Below are 21,597 nucleotides of genomic sequence, written 5' to 3'. Positions count from 1 at the left end.
GAGAGAAAGAGTAAACAGTCACAGGAAGGCGGCACACAGAGAGTGAGATCGAGTGAACAGACACAGGAAGGCAGCACAAAGAGAGTGAGAGCGAGTGAACAGACACAGGAAGGCGGCACAAAGAGAGTGAGAGCGAGTGAACAGACACAGGAAGGCGGCACAAAGACAGAGAGAGAGAGAGAGAACAGATACAGGAAGGCGGCACAAAGAGAGTGAGACCGAGTGAACAGACACAGGAAGGAGGCACAAATACTGAGAGAGTGAGTGAATAGACACAGGAAGGCAGCACAAAGACTGAGAGAGAGAGAGAACAGACACAGGAAGGAGGCACGAAGAGAGCGAGAGCAAGTGAACAGAGTGAACAGACACAGGAAGACGGCACAAAGACTGAGAGAGAGAGTGAGAGAACAGATACAGGAAGGCTGCACAAAGACTGAGAGAGAGAACAAGTGAACAGACACAGGAAGGCGGCACAAAGGGAGCGAGAGCAAGTGAACAGACACAGGAAGACGGCACAAAGACTGAGAGAGAGAGCGAGAGAACAGATACAGGAAGGCGGCACAAAGAAAGAGAGAGAGAGTGAGAGAACATATAGAGGAAGGTGGCACAAAGACTGAGAGAGAGAGCGCGACAACAGATACAGGAAGGCGGCACAAAGAGAGAGAGAGAGCGCAAGTGAACAGACACAGGAAGACAGCACAAAGAGTGACAGAGAGAGAGCTAGTTAACAGACACAGGAAGGCAGTACAAAGACAGAGAGAGAGCGAGGGAACAGACACAGGAAGGCGGCACAAAGAGTGAGAGAGAGAGAGAGCGAGTGAACAGACACAGGAAGGCGGCACAAAGAGAGTGAGAGAGAATGAACAGACACAGGAAGGCGGCACAAAGACTGAGAGAATGAGTGAACAGACACAGGAAGGCGGCACAAAGAGTGACAGCGTGAGAGTGAGTGAACAGATGCAGGAAGGCAGCACAAAGACTGAGAGAGAGAACAAGTGAACAGACACAGGACGGTGGCACAAAGAGAGAGAGAGCAAGTGAACAGACACAGGAAGGCGGCACAAAGAGTGACAGAGAGAGAGCGAGTGCACAGACATAGGAAGGCGGCACAAAGAGTGACAGAGAGAGAGCGAGTGCACAGACATAGGAAGGCGGCACAAAGAGTGACAAAGAGAGAGCGAGTGAACAGACACAGGAAGGTTGCACAAAGACAGAGAGAGCGAGTAAACAGACAGAGGAAAGTGGCACAAAGACAGAGAGAGATCGAGTAAACAGACACAGGAAGGCGGCACAAAGAGAGTGAGAGTGAGTGAACAGACAGAGGAAGGCGGCGCAAAGACTAAGAGAGAGAGAGAGTGAACAGACACAGGAAGCGGCACAAAGACAGAGAGAGAGCGAGTGAACAGACACAGGAAGCGGCACAAAGAGAGAGAGAGCGAATGAACAGGCACAGGAAGGTGGTACAAAGATAGAGAGAGCGAGTGAACAGACACAGGAAGGCGGCACAAAGACCGAGAGAGAGCGAGTGAACAGAAACAGGAAGGCGGCACAAAGAGTGATAGAGAGAGAATGAACAGACACAGGAAGGCGGCACAAAGAGTGATAGAGAGAGAGTGAGTGAACAGACACAGGAAGGCGGCACAAAGAGTGATAGAGAGAGAGCGAGTGAACAGAAACAGGAAGGCAGTACAAAGACACAGAGAGAGCGAGGGAACAGACACAGGATTGGCAGCACAAAGAGTGATAGAGAGAGAGTGAGTGAACAGACACAAGAAGGCGGCACAAAGAGTGATAGAGAGAGAGCGTTTGAACAGACACACAAAGGCGGCACAAAGACAGAGAGACAGCGAGTGAACAGAAACAGGAAGGCGGAACAAAGACAGAGAGTGAGCGAGTGAACAGACACAGGAAGCGGCACAAAGACTGAGAGATAGAACAAGCGAATAGACACAGGAAGGCGGCACGAAGACAGAGAGAGAGTGAATAGACACAGGAAGGCAGCACAACGAGAGAGAGAGAGAGAGAGTAAACAGTCACAGAAAGGCGGCACAAAGAGAGTGAGAGGGAGTGAACAGACACAGGAAGGCGGCACACAGAGAGTGAGAGCGAGTGAACAGACACAGGAATGCGGCACAAAGAGTGACAGAGAGAGAGCGAGTGAACAGACTCAGGAAGGCGGCACAAAGAGTGACAGAGAGAGAGCGAGTGAACAGACACAGAAAGGTGGCACAAAGACAGAGAGAGAGCAAGTGAACAGACACAGGAAGGTGGCACAAAGACAGAGAGCGAGTGAACAGACACAGGAAGCGGCACAAAGACTGAGAGATAGAACAAGTGAACAGACACAGGAAGGCGGCACAAAGATAGAGAGAGGGTGAACAGACACAGGAAGGTTGCACAAAGACTGAGAGAATGAGTGAATAGACACAGGAAGGCAGCACAACTAGTGAGAGAGAGAGTAAACAGTCACAGGAAGGCGGCACAAAGAGAGAGGGAGTGAACAGACACAGGAAGGCGGCACAAAGAGAGTGAGAGCAAGTGAACAGACACAGCAAAGCGGCACAAAGACAGAGAGAGAGTGAATAGACACAGGAAGGCAGCACAACGAGTGAGAGAGAGAGAAAGAGTAAACAGTCACAGGAAGGCGGCACACAGAGAGTGAGATCGAGTGAACAGACACAGGAAGGCAGCACAAAGAGAGTGAGAGCGAGTGAACAGACACAGGAAGGCGGCACAAAGAGAGTGAGAGCGAGTGAACAGACACAGGAAGGCGGCACAAAGACAGAGAGAGAGAGAGAGAGAACAGATACAGGAAGGCGGCACAAAGAGAGTGAGACCGAGTGAACAGACACAGGAAGGCGGCACAAATACTGAGAGAGTGAGTGAATAGACACAGGAAGGCAGCACAAAGACTGAGAGAGAGAGAGAACAGACACAGGAAGAAGGCACGAAGAGAGCGAGAGCAAGTGAACAGAGTGAACAGACACAGGAAGACGGCACAAAGACTGAGAGAGAGAGTGAGAGAACAGATACAGGAAGGCTGCACAAAGACTGAGAGAGAGAACAAGTGAACAGACACAGGAAGGCGGCACAAAGAGAGCGAGAGCAAGTGAACAGACACAGTAAGACGGCACAAAGACTGAGAGAGAGAGCGAGAGAACAGATACAGGAAGGCGGCACAAAGAAAGAGAGAGAGAGTGAGAGAACATATAGAGGAAGGCGGCACAAAGATTGAGAGAGAGAGCGAGAAAACAGATACAGGAAGGCGGCACAAAGAGAGAGAGAGAGCGCAAGTGAACAGACACAGGAAGGCAGCACAAAGAGTGACAGAGAGAGAGCTAGTTAACAGACACAGAAGGGCTGTAAAAAGACAGAGAGAGAGCGAGGGAACAGACACAGGAAGGCGGCACAAAGAGTGAGAGAGAGAGAGAGCGAGTGAACAGACACAGGAAGGCGGCACAAAGAGAGTGAGAGAGAATGAACAGACACAGGAAGGTGGCACAAAGACTGAGAGAATGAGTGAACAGACACAGGAAGGCGGCACAAAGAGTGACAGAGTGAGAGTGAGTGAACAGATGCAGGAAGGCAGCACAAAGACTGAGAGAGAGAACAAGTGAACAGACACAGGACGGTGGCACAAAGAGAGAGAGAGCAAGTGAACAGACACAGGAAGGCGGCACAAAGAGTGACAGAGAGAGAGCGAGTGCACAGACATAGGAAGGCGGCACAAAGAGTGACAGAGAGAGAGCGAGTGCACAGACATAGGAAGGTGGCACAAAGAGTGACAAAGAGAGAGCGAGTGAACAGACACAGGAAGGTTGCACAAAGACAGAGAGAGCGAGTAAACAGACAGAGGAAAGTGGCACAAAGACAGAGAGAGATCGAGTAAACAGACACAGGAAGGCGGCACAAAGACAGTGAGAGTGAGTGAACAGACAGAGGAAGGCGGCGCAAAGACTAAGAGAGAGAGAGTGAACAGACACAGGAAAGCGGCACAAAGACTAAGAGAGAGAGAGAGTGAACAGACACAGGAAAGCGGCACAAAGTCTGAGATCGAGAACAAGTGAACAGACACAGGAAGGCAGCACAAAAAGTGACAGAGAGAGAGCGTGTGAATAGACACAGGAAGGTGGCACAAAGACAGAGAGTGAGCGAGTGAACAGGCACAGGAAGGCGGCACAAAGACAGAGAGAGAGCAAGTGAACAGACACAGGAAGCGGCACAAAGCCTGAGATAGAGAACAAGTGAACAGACACAGGAAGGCGGCACAAAGAGAGTGAGAGCGAGTGAACAGACACAGGAAGGCAGCACAAAGAGTGACAGAGAGAGAGCGAGTGAACAGACACACGAAGGCGGCACAAAGACAGAGAGAGAGCGAGTGAACAGACACAGGAAGCGGCACAAAGCCTGAGAGAGAGAACAAGTGAACAGACACAGGAAGGCGGCACAAAGAGAGTGAGAGCGAGTGAGCAGACACAGGAAGGCGGCACAAAGAGTGACAGAGAGCGAGCGAGTGAACAGACACACGAAGGCGGCACAAAGACAGAGTGAGAGCGAGTGAACAGACACAGGAAGGCGGCACAAAAAGTGACAGTGAGAGAGCGTGTGAATAGACACAGGAAGGTGGCACAAAGACAGAGATTGAGCGAGTGAACAGGCACAGGAAGGCGGCACAAAGACAGAGAGAGAGCAAGTGAACAGACACAGGAAGCGGCACAAAGCCTGAGATAGAGAACAAGTGAAAAGACACAGGAAGGTGGCACAAAGAGAGTGAGAGCGAGTGAACAGACACAGGAAGGCGGCACAAAGAGTGACAGAGAGAGAGCGAGTGAACAGACACACGAAGGCGGCACAAAGACAGAGAGAGCGAGTGAACAGACACAGGAAGCGGCACAAAGCCTGAGAGAGAGAACAAGTGAACAGACACAGGAAGGCGGCACAAAGAGAGTGAGAGCGAGTGAACAGACACAGGAAGGCGGCACAAAGAGTGACAGAGAGCGAGCGAGTGAACAGACACACGAAGGCGGCACAAAGACAGAGAGAGAGCGAGTGAACAGACACAGGAAGCGGCACAAAGTCTGAGAGAGAGAACAAGTGAACAGACACAAGAAGGCGGCACAAAAAGGGACAGAGAGAGACCGTGTGAACAGACATAGGAAGGTGGCACAAAGACAGAGAGAGAGCGAGTGAACAGACACAGGAAGGTGGCACAAAGACAGAGAGTGAGTGAGTGAACAGGCACAGGAAGGCAGCACAAAGACAGAGGAAGAGCAAGTGAACAGACACAGGAAGCGGCACAAATCCTGAGATAGAGAACAAGTGAACAGACACAGGAAGGCGGCACAAAGAGAGTGAGAGCGAGTGAACAGACACAGGAAGGCGGCACAAGGAGTGACAGAGAGAGAGAGAGTGAACAGAAACACGAAGGCGGCACAAAGACAGAGAGAGAGCGAGTGAACAGACACATGAAGCGGCACAAAGTCTGAGAGAGAGAACAAGTGAACAGACACATGAAGGCGGCACAAAGAGAGTGAGAGCGAGTGAACAGACACAGGAAGGCGGCACAAAGACAGAGAGAGAGCGAGTGAACAGACACAGGAAGCAGCACAAAGTCTGAGAGAGAGAACAAGTGAACAGACACAGGAAGGTGGCACAAAGAGAGTGAGAGCGAGTGAACAGACATAGGAAGGCGGCACAAAGAGTGACAGAGAGAGAGCGAGTGAACAGACACACGAAGGCGGCACAAAGACAGATAGAGAGCGAATGAACAGACACAGGAAGCGGCACAAAGTCAGAGAGAGAGAACAAGTGAACAGACACAGGAAGGCGGCACAAAAAGTGACAGAGAGAGAGCGTGTGAACAGACACAGGAAGGCGGTACAAAAAGTGACAGAGAGAGAGTGAGTGAACAGACACAGGAAGGCGGCACAAAAAGTGACAGAGAGAGAGCGTGTGAACAGACATAGGAAGGTGGCACAAAGACAGAGAGAGAGCGAGTGAATCAATGAGACAGCTACCCACAAACTCCTGTGGGCAGAAACACACAGTGCCCCATAGCCTCCTGTGGGAACAATGAGACAGCAGCCCAATTACCTCAAAGGGCGCAATCATGGCATGGAAATGTTCCATAATCAAACATTGCATTTCAGAGGTAGCGGCCTACCCAGATAGTTGGCGGGTGATTGTACTTTTATCAAGCGATCAATCAATGCTGAATATAAATAAAGTTGAAAAACGACCAACAATTGATGGATCAGAGCATCATATATAAGGCAACACACAGATTGCACAGCTGGAAGTACTGTCTTTTAAGACACTCAAATGATAAGAGAACTAAAGCCTTGAGCCAAACCTCTTTGCACGGATTGATGGGCTCGCAGCTCTGGCGCCCGTCACCACCGTAGCCTGGGAGACAGTTACACGCCACCTGTAGGGGGCGGAAAGGAGCAGGGTTAGACACAGAGCCAGAGGTGGAAGAGAACAGAACTTTACTTACCAAACCACAGAATAACATAACTGTAGACGGCAAAACATAGCATAATACAGCAACACATACAAAACAAACAAATGTGTCTGTCCAAGCACGTTGACAGACACTATCTCTGAGAGTACACACACTAAAGAGCACATGAGCAATCAAGGATATGTCTGCCCGATCACCCACACTATAGTAGATGCATGTGCCTGACCGCAGGGTCATATGATCTTCATACATCACCCCAGGCCGACTCTGGAGCACAGTCATGTGATCCTTAGTTCCACCCCAAGGGCCTCCTCTAGAGCACACACAGGCATGGGCTCCCCAGACATCACAACAGGACACTTCTAGAGCTAGGACACCCATGTACACCCCAGACATCACAACAGGACACTCCTAGAGCGCACATGGCAATTTCATCCTCAGACATCACAACGGAACACTTCTAGAGCTAGCACACCCATGTACACCCCAGACATCATAACAGGACACTTCTAGAGCTAGCACACCCATGTACACCCCAGACATCACAACAGGACACTTCAAGAGCGCACATGGCAATTTCATCCTCAGACATCACAACAGGACACTTCTAGAGCTAGCACACCCATGTACACCCCAGACATCACAACAGGCCACTTCTAGAGCTGGCACACCCATGTACACCCCAGACATCACAACAGGACACTTCAAGAGCTAGCACACCCATGTACACCCCAGACATCCCAACAGGACACTTCTAGAGCTAGCACACCCATGTACACCCCAGACATCACAACAGGACACTTCTAGAGTGCAAATGGCAATTTCATCCTCAGACATCACAACAGAACACTTCTAGAGCTCACACAGCCTTGTGCTCCCCAGTATTCACAACAGGACAATTCTAGAGCTCTCACGGCCACGTGCTCCTCAGTCATAATACAAACCTCCTCCAGGGATCATGAAGCCATGTGCTCCTCCGACATCACAACAGGCCTCCTTTGGAGCTCACACAGCCATGTGCTCCTCTGACTTCCCTTCAGGCCTTCTTCACACACCTATTCAAAAGGGGGTGGTGATGGACAGAGTATCTGAATTAAGCAGAACACTCCTACCCAGTCAAAAGATCAGGGCTTGATCCATCACCGTTTTTTAGCTCACTGCACCATCCCAGTTCAGAACCTGGCTACATGCAAATTAGTCTGACCCTGGCCCAGTGCATCATGGGAACAGGGCAGACCAAACTACCAAGCCAATTCTTTACTGGAAAGGAAACAAGCTTCAGGGGACTGGTTTCTGGCATTACAGCCGTCTTCGGCCCGGCTTGCTTGAATCCTGATGGTGCAGTGAGCAAGGGACTCACATCTGAGCATACCCTTCCACACTTTTGGTGGCCAAAACGATTCAAAAGGGGGTGGTGATGGACAGAGTATCTGAATTAAGCAGAACACTCCTACCCAGTCAAAAGATCAGGGCTTGATCCATCACCGTTTTTTTAGCTCACTGCACCATCCCAGTTCAGAACCTGGCTACATGCAAATTAGTCTGACCCTGGCCCAGTGCATCATGGGAACAGGGCAGACCAAACTACCAAGCCAATTCTTTACTGGAAAGGAAACAAGCTTCCGGGGACCGGTTTCTGGCATTACAGCCATCTTCGGCCCGGCTTGCTTGAATCCTGATGGTGCAGTGAGCAAGGGACTCACATCTGAGCATACCCTTCCAAACTTGAGGTGGCCAAAACGATTCAAAAGGGGGTGGTGATGGACAGAGTATCTGAATTAAGCAGTACACTCCTACCCAGTCAAAAGATCAGGGCTTGATCCATCACCGTTTTTTAGCTCACTGCACCATCCCAGTTCAGAACCTGGCTACATGCAAATTAGTCTGACCCTGGCCCAGTGCATCATGGGAACAGGGCAGACCAAACTACCAAGCCCATTCTTTACTGGAAAGGAAACAAGCTTCCGGGGACCGGTTTCTGGCATTACAGCCGTCTTCGGCTCGGCTTGCTTGAATCCTGATGGTGCAGTGAGCAAGGGACTCACATCTGAGCATACCCTTCCACACTTTTGGTGGCCAAAACGATTCAAAAGGGGGTGGTGATGGACAGAGTATCTGAATTAAGCAGAACACTCCTACCCAGTCAAAAGATCAGGGCTTGATCCATCACCGTTTTTTAGCTCACTGCACCATCCCAGTTCAGAACCTGGCTACATGCAAATTAGTCTGACCCTGGCCCAGTGCATCATGGGAACAGGGCAGACCAAACTACCAAGCCAATTCTTTACTGGAAAGGAAACAAGCTTCAGGGGACTGGTTTCTGGCATTACAGCCGTCTTCGGCCCGGCTTGCTTGAATCCTGATGGTGCAGTGAGCAAGGGACTCACATCTGAGCATACCCTTCCACACTTTTGGTGGCCAAAACGATTCAAAAGGGGGTGGTGATGGACAGAGTATCTGAATTAAGCAGAACACTCCTACCCAGTCAAAAGATCAGGGCTTGATCCATCACCGTTTTTTTAGCTCACTGCACCATCCCAGTTCAGAACCTGGCTACATGCAAATTAGTCTGACCCTGGCCCAGTGCATCATGGGAACAGGGCAGACCAAACTACCAAGCCAATTCTTTACTGGAAAGGAAACAAGCTTCCGGGGACCGGTTTCTGGCATTACAGCCATCTTCGGCCCGGCTTGCTTGAATCCTGATGGTGCAGTGAGCAAGGGACTCACATCTGAGCATACCCTTCCAAACTTGAGGTGGCCAAAACGATTCAAAAGGGGGTGGTGATGGACAGAGTATCTGAATTAAGCAGTACACTCCTACCCAGTCAAAAGATCAGGGCTTGATCCATCACCGTTTTTTAGCTCACTGCACCATCCCAGTTCAGAACCAGGCTACATGCAAATTAGTCTGACCCTGGCCCAGTGCATCATGGGAACAGGGCAGACCAAACTACCAAGCCCATTCTTTACTGGAAAGGAAACAAGCTTCCGGGGACCGGTTTCTGGCATTACAGCCGTCTTCGGCTCGGCTTGCTTGAATCCTGATGGTGCAGTGAGCAAGGGACTCACATCTGAGCATACCCTTCCACACTTGTGGTGGCCAAAACGATTCAAAAGGGGGTGGTAATGGACAGAGTATCTGAATTAAGCAGAACACTCCTACCCAGTCAAAAGATCAGGGCTTGATCCATCACCGATTTTTGGCTCACTGCACCATCCCAGTTCAGAACCTGGCTACATGCAAATTAGTCTGACCCTGGCCCAGTGCATCATGGGAACAGTGCAGACCAAACTACCAAGCCAATTCTTTACTGGAAAGGAAACAAGCTTCCGGGGACCGGTTTCTGGCATTACAGCCGTCTTCGGCCCGGCTTGCTTGAATCCTGATGGTGCAGTGAGCAAGGGACTCACATCTGAGCATACCCTTCCACACTTGTGGTGGCCAAAACGATTCAAAAGGGGGTGGTGATGGACAGAGTATCTGAATTAAGCAGAACACTCCTACCCAGTCAAAAGATCAGGGCTTGATCCATCACCGTTTTTTAGCTCACTGCACCATCCCAGTTCAGAACCTGGCTACATGCAAATTAGTCTGACCCTGGCCCAGTGCATCATGGGAACAGGGCAGACCAAACTACCAAGCCAATTCTTTACTGGAAAGGAAACATGCTTCCGGGGACCGGTTTCTGGCATTACAGCCATCTTCGCCCCGGCTTGCTTGAATCCTGATGGTGCAGTGAGCAAGGGACTCACATCTGAGCATACCCTTCCACACTTGTGGTGGCCAAAACAATTCAAAAGGGGGTGGTGATGGACAGAGTATCTGAATTAAGCAGAACACTCCTACCCAGTCAAAAGATCAGGGCTTGATCCATCACCGTTTTTTAGCTCACTGCACCATCCCAGTTCAGAACCTGGCTACATGCAAATTAGTCTGACCCTGGCCCAGTGCATCATGGGATCAGGGCAGACCAAACTACCAAGCCAGTTCTTTACTGGAAAGGAAACAAGCTTCTGGGGACCGGTTTCTGGCATTACAGCCGTCTTCGGCCCGGCTTGCTTGAATCCTGATGGTGCAGTGAGCAAGGGACTCACATCTGAGCATACCCTTCCACACTTGTGGTGGCCAAAACGATTCAAAAGGGGGTGGTGATGGACAGAGTATCTGAATTAAGCAGAACACTCCTACCCAGTCAAAAGATCAGGGCTTGATCCATCACCGTTTTTTAGCTCACTGCACCATCCCAGTTCAGAACCTGGCTACATGCAAATTAGTCTGACCCTGGCCCAGTGCATCATGGGAACAGGGCAGACCAAACTACCAAGCCAATTCTTTACTGGAAAGGAAACAAGCTTCCGGGGACCGGTTTCTGGCATTACAGCCGTCTTCGGCCCAGCTTGCTTGAATCCTGATGGTGCAGTGAGCAAGGGACTCACATCTGAGCATACTCTTCCACACTTGTGGTGTTCTGTTCAACTCAGATGCTCTGTCCATCACCACCCCCTTTTCTGAATCGTTTTGGCCACTATAGGAGGGGCAGGGTATGCTCAGACATGAGTCCCTTGCTCACTGCACCATCAGGATTCAAGCAAGCCGGGCCGAAGACGGCTGTAATGCAAGAAAACGGTCCCCGGAAGCTTGTTTCCTGTCCAGTAAAGAATTGGCTTGGTAGTTTGGTCTGCCCTGTTCCCATGATGCACTGGGCCAGGGTCAGACTAATTTGCATATAGCCAGGTTTTGAGCTGGGATGGTGCAGTGAGCTAAAAAACGGTGATGGATCAAGCCCTGATCTTTTGACTGGGTATGAGTGTTCTGTTTAACTCAGATGCTCTGTCCATCACCACCCCCTTTTCTGAATCGTTTTGGCCACTATAGGAGTGGCAGGGTATGCTCAGACATGAGTCCCTTGCTCATTGCACCATCAGGATTCAAGCAAGCCGGGCCAAAGACGGCTGTAATGCCAGAAACCGGTCCCCGGAAGCTTGTTTCCTGTCCAGTAAAGAATTGGCTTGGTAGTTTGGTCTGCCCTGTTCCCATGATGCACTGGGCCAGGGTCAGACTAATTTGCATATAGCCAGGTTCTGAGCTGGGATGGTGCAGTGAGCTGAAAAACGGTGATGGATCAAGCCCTGATCTTTTGACTGGGTATGAGTGTTCTGTTTAATTCAGATGCTCTGTCCATCACCACCCCCTTTTCTGAATCATGTTCTTGACACACCTGACATGAGCTCTTAAGATGTTCATAGGCCTGCATCCAAGCACCGTACATGTGTTCCTCAGACAGGTCTAGCAGGCCCTCTTCTGAGCACTAGGTAACATTGTCGGCCTGCATCTCAGCACATGGTCCATGTCACTCACAGGCAGCTCTGAGCACACGACTATGCGCTTCTCAGATATGACCCACAGGTCTGCATCTGAGCACGCTGCTGAGCGCTGCTGAGATGGTGTCCTGAAGCTGGTTCTAAGTACTCCGTGGTGTACTCCGAAGGCATCCTCAACAGACCCACTTCTGAGTAGTGGCCAGGCACTCCTCAATCATCCGTATTCAAATTCTGAGGACATGAAGGATGGTTTCTCAATGCCAGCGATCGTGAGCATACGCGACCACTCGCAATGAGAAAGCTAACCGCCTGTGTTGAGAAATATCGCCGGGCGGTTGATTTTCCACGCTCGCCAACTTGAAGTTGATGATCGCGAACGGGGAAAAATCACACTAGGAGGTGGAGTTTCCTCGCTCGCGGTCACCAACTTGATGTTGAATAGCGTGAGCGAGGAAAAAAAACCCTGCTCCGCTGTGCGGAGCAGAGCTTTTTGGAACTCCGCGTAACGCAGAGTGCAGAAAACTCTGCACACTCCGCAAGAGGTGCGGAGTTCTCCGCCCAGGCTTAGTATCTACATCAATCACCTCAAGTGTATGCAACAAATTGACCATTTCCTTTACTTACCAGGTTTGGCCCCGTTTTGGTGCATTCCGCATAAGCGTGGCAGCCTCCGTTGCCCTCCTGGCAGCCATCGATTTCTGAGAAGAAAAGGGGTTCATTCAGTCTGCGCTCAGTACATGTATAAAAGCTGCATAAGGACCTCCCGGGGACACCCTTAGGCCAAGACTGGCTATGGGCCGCCAGTGCGCAGCGATGCAACACAAAGCAGAGTCCTGCATTGACTTCCAGCACTGAAAATAGGGCCCCTGCTGTGCAGAAGGAGTTTTTACTGGAAAGTTGCCCTTTTCTCAATGTAACAATTGCTCCGCGCTGATTTGTGTCACATAGGGGAGGGAGGAAATCAGCATCAACATCTGTGGGTTTTGATGTAAAGCCTGTTCTACTAAGATAGTCAAACTGCCCTTTGCATCAAAAATGAACTCCTTCTTAAGGCAAGTGTAAACAAGGAGAAATGTCATTTCCCAACACACAAAAAAGACGCATTGCATGCGTGCGGCAGTGTTCAGCGCATATCCAGTGTGTGGGACCCTTCTGTGTTTGTCTAGTAATCGAATGTGCGCTGTTAGGGTAAGCTGCTAGTACAAATCCTAAGCTAGACTGTGCACTCTGACCTCTGCACTATGGTGCTAGCCTGTGCACTCTGACCTCTGCACCCTGGTGGTAGACGGTGCACTCTGACCTCTGCACCCTAGTGGTAGACGGTGCACTCTGACCTCTGCACCACAGTGCTAGACTGTGCACTCTGACCTCTGCACTATGGTGCTAGCCTGTGCACTCTGACCTCTGCACCATGGTGGTAGACAGTGCACTCTGACCTCTGCACTATGGTGCTAGCCGGTGCACTCTGACCTCTGCACCATGGTGGTAGACCGTGCACTCTGACCTCTGCACTATGGTGCTAGCCGGTGCACTCTGACCTCTGCACCATGGTGGGAGACAGTGCACTCTGACCTCTGCACTATGGTGCTAGACTGTGCACAATGACCTCTGCACCTTGACCTCTGCACCCTGGTGGTAGACTGTGCATTAAACAAGGCAGCCTTACTAGAGCGCAAGTGCAGAGAATGACAGCAGCAACAGGCCAATGCTAGTAGAGCTGGGCCTGTGTTGTGCTTTCCCCTTAGGCAAACACAAGGAGATGATGGACGGAGCGCTGACACTTTTCAGACACACACCCCCAGTCACAAATCTGGGTTGAATCCATCATCATTCTCTAACTCACTCCACCTCCCCAGTTCAGACACAGCTATATGCAAATCAGTCCTGACCCTGTGCCTCATGGGAACAGTCCATCCCGAACTGCCAGGCCAGGTCCTCCCTCGACCGGAAACAAGCTTCCGAGGACCGGTTTCTGGGTAACACCCCTCATCAGCCAGGCTATGTTGAATCCAGTGGCAAAGTGAGCAAGGGACGCACGTCTGGGCATACCCTGCCAACTTAGGGCGAACAAAGCAAACACAAGGAAATGATGGACGGACCGCTGAAACTTTTCAGACACTCACCCCCAGTCGCAGATCTGGGTTAAATCCATCACCGTTCTTTAGACCACTCTGCCACCCCATATGCAAATCAGTCTGACCCTGTGCCTCAGGGGAACAGTCCAGCCCGAACTGCCAAGCCATGTCTTCCCTGGACCGGAAACAAGCTTCCGAGGACCGGTTTCTGGCATTCCAGCCGTCTTCAGCCCAGCTTGCTTGAATCCAGTGGCAAAGTGAGCAAGGGACTCACGTCTGAGCATACCCTGCCACACTTATGGCGGCCAAAAGCGGTACAAAAGGGGGTGGTGATGGACGGAGAATCTGAATCAATCAAACACTCACACCCAGTCAAAAAGATCTGGGTTTAATCCATCACCGTTCTTTAGCCCACTCTGCCACCCCAGTTCAGACATGGCTATATGCAAATCAGTCAGACCCTGTGCCTCATGGGAACAGTCCAGCCCGAACTGCCAAGCCATGTCTTCCCTGGACTAGAAACAAGCATCCTTGGACCGGTTTTGTGATAATACCCTGGGGGTGAGAGTTTAAAAAGTTTCAGCGCTCCGCCCATCATCTCCTTGTGTTTTGCTGTTCACCCTATGTGGGAAGGGTATCCCAGACGTGGGTCCCTTGCTCACTTTGCCACTGGATTCAAGCTAGCCTGGCTGATGAGGGGGGCTTCAACGCTCACCTTCTCCTCTCGAAGAAGTAGGAATGGCTCTCTTCTGCCTACTGGGACTTGTATCCCATCCACCAATATCGTCGGAAGCAAAAGGCTCCCAAGTGTTTTATGCAGCCTTCATTCCATAGGCCCAGAGATAATCCATAGCATGAGAGGCCTGGATTCTGGCCTGAAGACCTGGGTGACATCTGCATGTAAGTGTTCTTCCAACTGTTGTTGCTGTTGGACGCAGAGCTCATTCTTACCTTGAGATGACGAGAACGGTTTGCCTGAGTCAAACAGGGACTCAACAGGGACAGGTTAGTTCCGGTGAGCCTCTGAGTGCTGTTACTAGCTCTAATGCCCCTGCATGCTGAGGCGCTATCTACACCATAGCTGGCACCTAGGGACCGCATACGGGCACCTACATATGTAAGAGGTGGAACATCCTACACTTCTAGGCAGCAGCGTGAAGCTTTGGACCACAACTCATCACCACGGGTTCCTTCCAAGGGCAGCGTCCACTATATTGTCCCTGGTCTACGGGCAGCATGAGGCCAGTCCTGGCTGACCGAGGTCACTCCAGGGTTACTATCACGAGAGGAATAGCTCTGCTGTCGAGGCCCCAACGGGTGAACGTGCTCCTAGCATTGACCCCAAGACGCCCGTGAACCCAAAGATGAAGGAAGCCCTCCTGCCAGGTAAGGATGGGACGAGGTTTAACCCTTGTGAGGTCATCAACTTAGATCACTATGAAGTCTCTCACCAGTAAAGGAAAGGACTCACCGAGGCACAGGATCCCGTCTCCGGAGTAGCCCTCCCGGCACGTGCAGATCCGCTCGCCCACGGCCACTCGCGTGCAGTTTGCGTTCGCGGAGCAGCCGCTGTTAATAGGACTGCATGGATCGAACTCTGTAATACAAGAAAACACAAAGGGAAATCAACACGTGACTGTGGCAACTGATGGGGGCACTGACACAAATGTTAGTGATGCATTAAAAATCTTTGTAATTCCCAAATGCAATGTCCCATTATATACACTGTTATAAAGTATCCATGCTAGAGAGCTGTTGATGATAAAACAGTTAACCTCATAGGACCGCAGTGACACAACATTGAGGGAAAGACACGTGTTGATGGATACTTCTAAATCTGGATTCCTCACCTTGTGACTTTCTCCCACACTGAATCCAGGACCTCTATTGCAAGAGCTCTTACACACCAACAGGTGGCACCACTATCCTCCGTCACACCTCTGCCCTGCCTGTGTACGTGATGACACAGACGCACATGCAGGCGTCACCCCTGCGTGCTGATGTGAGTTTCTCTCCAGAGAATTCACTCCCCCAAGACAACGGTTAAAACCGATTTACACTGGTTGAAAGCCGATGTCAAAGACCCGCATGACGTCTGCCTTTGGTGTCTCGCATCAAAGGTGATTCCAAGTCCTGTGTCAAAGGATCATTGATGCTACGTATGCAGTCGAGAGTGCGAGGCCAGTCTGTGCAGCTGAACATAGACACAAGGGGGCAGATTCACAGCACTAATCTGAGATAAAATCCTAACTTTATGACTTTCGGTAATCCACAAAAGGCATTTAGTAGTAGTAAAGTTAGGATTCCTAACTTTACTACTCCAAAACTGAAACAAAATCCTAACTTTACGACTTTCGGTATTAACAAAAGGCACTACCTAACTTGACTACTACTATATTCCTTTTGTGAATACCTAAGGTTGTAAAGTTAGGATTTTGTCTCAGTTTAGTTGTAGTAAATTTAGGAGTCCTAACTTTACTACTACTAAATGCCTTCTGTGAATAGCAAAAGTAGTAAGTTTAGGATTTTATCTCAGATTAGTTCTGTGAATCGTCCCCAAGATTGGTCCAGGTTCAAGTAGAAGGGTCAATCCCGTTCCTGTGGCCAATCCTTGGGTAAGTCCAGGACGAGGGCAAAGAAAGAAAAGAAAGGTGACAAGGAGAACATAAAAAGTCTTGCGTATGTCTCCGGCTTCAAGGTGAGGTTTCACAACTCGCGTACAAAGCAGCCAACTCCATCTTCAACATCCAACTTGGATCACAATCTGGTTCCAGAGCCAAAATTCCTGGTCCATCGTCAACACCGCAAAAGATTGCGACCTTCAAGGAGGCTACACTGCTACTCTTTAAGATAGTTCCGGGATACTTAAAGCATGACTTCAGGCCGCATATATCCATCAGTCTTCCAGATTCTGGAGCCTAGACAGACCTACCTCGACCTCAGTCGTCCTGCCCTGATCCCCTTGCCACAGGCTCCCCCTCTTTCCATATCAGCCCCAGTCTCAGAGCATGTTCTGGCTGCAGCTCGAGAGCCGACATCGGGCAGGGAGAATCCCATGTTGTGCCGGCCAATGACCATGGCACGGCCGCGGGGGCCAGGATGGCTGTCCTCCTGCTCCTGGGCTTGCAGACAGTACTTCTGGAGGATGGAAGCCCTCCTTGGGTCTAACTCTGATGCAATTCAAGGCTTGCAGCATGCTCCCCACAAGGAACAAGAGGAGATGCCTGACCCCCACCTCATTAAACACGTGCTGGCTTCTAGCGTGAGCTCCAAGATGCCAGTGGCTTCGAGGCTGCACCAGTCACGGAACTGAACTAGCCCTTAGAGCTCCTCACGGTGGAACTTGCCTTGTTTGTCGTGGTAATAGACAGAGCCACAACGTGTTAGATTTAGAGTTGCGTACAGTGGAAACTAAGGCTAACCTTCTAATGAAGATTCTGCAGCCCGGTCCATCAACTTCGGAGCCCTTACTGCCGTTCAATGATGCCATGAATGACTCCCTCATGGGTTCCGGGTCCAATCCTTCAATCAATCAATGGTTTATAAAGCGCAGCTACTCACTCGAAGAGGGTCTCAAGGTGCTGAGGTGGGGGGAGGAGCACCATGCACGGCTCTGCTGGTGAATCATCCTATTGCGCAATGACACAGCCCTGTGCTGCAAGATCTGACATTCCTGCGAAGTATCCTGCTGCGGAAAGTCGTGCATTCAGGCTCTATGAGGGACAGAGAATTTAGGAATAAAAGAGAGTCTCCTGTTTAATTAGCACAGTACTTTCGTCGCTGAATGACTCTTGAATTCAACCACTCATGCCAAGTCAGGGACATGCCAAGTCAGATTTTCCCCGCTTTGACCAAGGAATTCTGGGAGGTCTTTGCCCAAATGGTACAGAATGGCCAGGATGTGAAGTACATTTTTCATGCTGGGCTCGACACTACAGATTTTGTTTCACAGGCTCTGGGCACCAGTGTTGTCACTCAATGTCACTCTTGGATGCCCCATCAGCAGGGCTTCCACGGGCATTCAAACTTCGCAACTAGACATGCCCTTTGATGACGCCAGGCTACATGAGGGGATAGTAGCCTTGGAGCAACGACTCATAAAAGACTGCAGAGCTATGGCTCACTATCGGTGGCTACATTCCACCGCATGCCGAAGCCACCAGCAGTGTGGAAAGCTTGGAGGTTTTGAGCCAATTTTGGCTGGAGAGAGTAAACTTGTAGATGGGCACCTACCCACCAAAACATCCACCACCTTCACGAGCACATCTGACTACTGAGTTGGCGCTGGTCAATCGCCATGCATGGAGGTGCAGGTTGTCAGGATTGGGGTGGAGGCCATGCCATCTCGCTAAGGCTGGAGGTGCTCCCCTAGAGCAAACAGGACCAGAGGGCAAACGATCCGGCACAGGAAATCAGAGAAACATTCCGTTCTGGCCCAATCTGGGGCTACCAGATTGACTTGAGCCTGGTCCAGTCTAATCTTCCTCCGAACTAGGGGCAGGTATTTCACTGTTAGTTCTATGTGGTGCTGAAAAGATCCAGACTGGGCTGACCCCACCAAGCTAAGGCACCTTCAGTGATCTTCGCAATCCATGGTCCCCCTGATGGTCTGCTGGGCTCGTTCGCTACGGCCTTCAGCGCACCTGACGAATGGTTGACCACCAGGGGGACCTTCTTTGAGTCTCGCCAGTTCCAGAGTCGGGCGCCTCTTGGCACAGGGTCCAGGACCATGGACCCTTCTGCTTGTTGCTTACCATATGGCGGTAGTGTTCCTCTCACGGCCTGAATCAGGCCCCATTTTAAGGATTGAGGAAGGTCTTCGGAAGGAACTAAATGGTGCGTGGTTCAAGCAGGTGCCTCTGTTCTGCTGTGGACAAAGGTCCCTGATTTCCATCTCTCCCTGATTGCCAGCTCTATCCGTGAATAATGCATCTAAGACTACTGTGGGCTCTGGTTGAGGTAAGGAGAACGGTCTGCCTATGTTCAGGCCGGGGTCCGACAACCACCACTAGAAGTTCCAGGCTGCCTCCTCTAGAATATTGGAATATGGATGTTGTCCAACAGGCAGTGTGAGCACCCAGCCCATTTTAGGGCAAGGATTGGCTGGGTGGGATTGGCTGCGAGGGGATTGGCTGGAGGGCATTGGCTGATGGGCATTTGCTGGGAGGCATTGGCGTGGGAGGATTGGCTGGGGGGCAATGGCTGGGGTGCATTGGCTAGGGGGGACTGGCTGGGGGGAAATGGCCAGGGGGGAAATGACTGGGGGAATGCTGGGGTGTAATGGCTGGGGGGTATGGCTGAGGGAATGGCTGGGGGGTATGGCTGGGGGAATGGCTGGGGTGGAATGCTGGGGGGTATGGCTGGGGGAATGGCTGGGGGAATGGCTGTGGGGAATGGCTGGGGGAATGGCGGGGGGGAATAGTGAGGGGGGTATAGCTGGGGGAATGGCTGGGAGGAATGGTTGAGGGTATGGTTGGGGGGTATGGCTGGGGGAATGGCTGGGGACAAAGACTGGGGTGAATGGATGGGGGTATGGCTGGGGGAATGGCTGGGGGAAGGACTGGGGGAATAGTTGGGGGTATGGCTGGGGTGGAATGCTGGGGGGTATGGCTGGGGGAATGGATGGGGGAATGGCTGGGGGAATGGCTGGGGGAATGGTTGGGGGTATGGCTGGGGGAATGGCTGGGAGAATGGCTGTGGGGAATGGCTGGGGGAATGGCTGGGGGGGGAATAGTGAGGGGGGTATAGCTGGGGGAATGGCTGGGAGGAATGGTTGAGGGTATGGTTGGGGGGTATGGCTGGGGGAATGGCTGGGGACAAAGACTGGGGGGAATGGATGGGGGTATGGCTGGGGGAATGGCTGGGGGAATGACTGGGGGAATAGTTGGGGGTATAGCTGGGGGAATGGCTGGGGGAAGGACTGGGGGAATAGTTGGGGGTATAGCTGGGGGAATGGCTGGGGGAAGGACTGGGGGAATAGTTGGGGGTATAGCTGGGGGAATGGCTGGGAGGAATGGCTGGGGGAATGGTTGGGGTATAGCTGGGGGAATGGCTGGGAGGAATAGGTGGGGGAATGGTTGGGGGAATCGTTGGGGGTATGGCTGGGGGAATGGCTGGAGACAAAGACTGGTGGGAATGGATGAGGGTATGGCTGGGGGAATGGCTGGGGGAATAGTTGGGCTATAGCTGGGGGAATGGCTGGGAGGAATGGTTGGGGGGTATGGTTGGAGGGTATGGCTGGGGTAATGGCTGGGGACAAAGACTGGGGGAATGGCTGGGGGTATGGCTGGTGGAATGGCTGGGGGAATGGCTGGGGGAATAGTTGGGGGTATAGCTGGGGGAATGGCTGGGAGGAATGGTTGGGGGGTATGGTTGGGGGGTATGGCTGGGGTAATGGCTGGGGACAAAGACTGGGGAGAATGGCTGGGGGTATGGCTGGTGGAATGGCTGGGGGAATGGCTGGGGGAATAGTTGGGGGTATAGCTGGGGGAATGGCTGGGAGGAATGGCTGGGGGGAATGGTTGGGGGAATGGCTGGGGGGAATGGCTGGGGGGAATGGTTGGGGGAATGGCTGGGGGGAATGGCTGGGGGGAATGGTTGGGGGAATGGTTGGGGGAATGGTTGGGGGTATGGCTGGGGGAATGGCTGGAGGGGATTGGCTGGAGAGGGAGTGGCTGGAGGGGATCCAGACCCAATGACTGGACGCTGCAGTGAGGTGGCAGGCGTGCTGCAGGGCATCTCTTTGAATGTCTACCAACTGAGGGCGATGAGACTGGGCACAAGCGAAGACCTGCCCCAGGGGCCAAGGAGACAAAAGTTGAGTCCTGGATCTTGACAATAGGGTGAGTGGTGATGACACCTTACATAAATCCAACTTCTGGGGACATTGATCGACGACGTGAAGGAGCATTTCATTCTTCTATTCACCTGCACTGGGATAGAGGATAGTTTAAGATGCAGTAAACTACCGCTCGCTGCACCGGTGAGCCACACTGGAGTGAATAATGTTTGTTAAAATAGGTAAATGCACAGATAAATCAGTTCAAGTTGAGGCATGAAGAGGGTATACTTTCTAAGCACTGTCTCACCCCTACGGCTCCTCTTCACTGAAGGTCACCTGTGCAGTGGGTGGTATTCAGAGCACTGTCTCACCCCAAGGAACTGTCTCACCCCTAGGAACCGTCTCACCCCTATAGCTCCTCTTCACTCAGGCTCACCTGTGGAATGGGTGGTATTTTGAGCACTGTCTCACCCCTAGGCACTGTCTCACCCCTAGGCACCGTCTCACCCATAGCCACCGTCTCACCCCTAGGCACTGTCTCACCCCAAGGCACTGTCTCACCCATAGGCACCGTCTCACCCCTAGGAACCGTCTCAGCCCTTGGCACCGTCTCACCCCTAAAGCTCCTCTTCACTCAGGCTCACCTGTGGAATGGGTGGTATTTTGAGCACTGTCTCACCCCTAGGCACTGTCTCACCCCTAGGCACTGTCTCACCCCTAGGCACTGTCTCACCCCTAGGCACCGTCTCACCCATAGCCACCGTCTCACCCCTAGGCACTGTCTCACCCCAAGGCACTGTCTCACCCTTAGGCACCGTCTCACCCATAGCCACCGTCTCACCCCTAGGCACTGTCTCACCCCTAGGCACTGTCTCACCCCTAGGCACTGTCTCACCCCTAGGCACCGTCTCACCCATAGCCACCGTCTCACCCCTAGGCACTGTCTCACCCCA

General features: G+C 51.7%; 1 protein-coding gene across 1 annotated transcript in view; it reads right to left on the bottom strand.

The window, feature by feature from the left end:
• Nucleotides 1–21,597, bottom strand: part of STAB1 (stabilin 1) — a 769,578-nt gene that overhangs the window by 222,345 nt on the left and 525,636 nt on the right. The window contains exons 43-45 of the mRNA XM_078661896.1: nucleotides 15,335–15,460; nucleotides 12,413–12,486; nucleotides 6,353–6,427 (exon numbers count right to left, since the gene is read on the bottom strand). Coding sequence (XP_078518022.1) covers nucleotides 6,353–6,427; nucleotides 12,413–12,486; nucleotides 15,335–15,460 — 275 coding nt within the window. The remainder of the gene's footprint in view (nucleotides 1–6,352; nucleotides 6,428–12,412; nucleotides 12,487–15,334; nucleotides 15,461–21,597) is intronic.

The sequence above is a fragment of the Lissotriton helveticus genome, chromosome 9 (genome assembly GCF_964261635.1).
Source record: "Lissotriton helveticus chromosome 9, aLisHel1.1, whole genome shotgun sequence".
NCBI lineage: Eukaryota > Metazoa > Chordata > Amphibia > Caudata > Salamandridae > Lissotriton > Lissotriton helveticus.
This window is presented reverse-complemented; position numbering and strand designations above follow the sequence as displayed.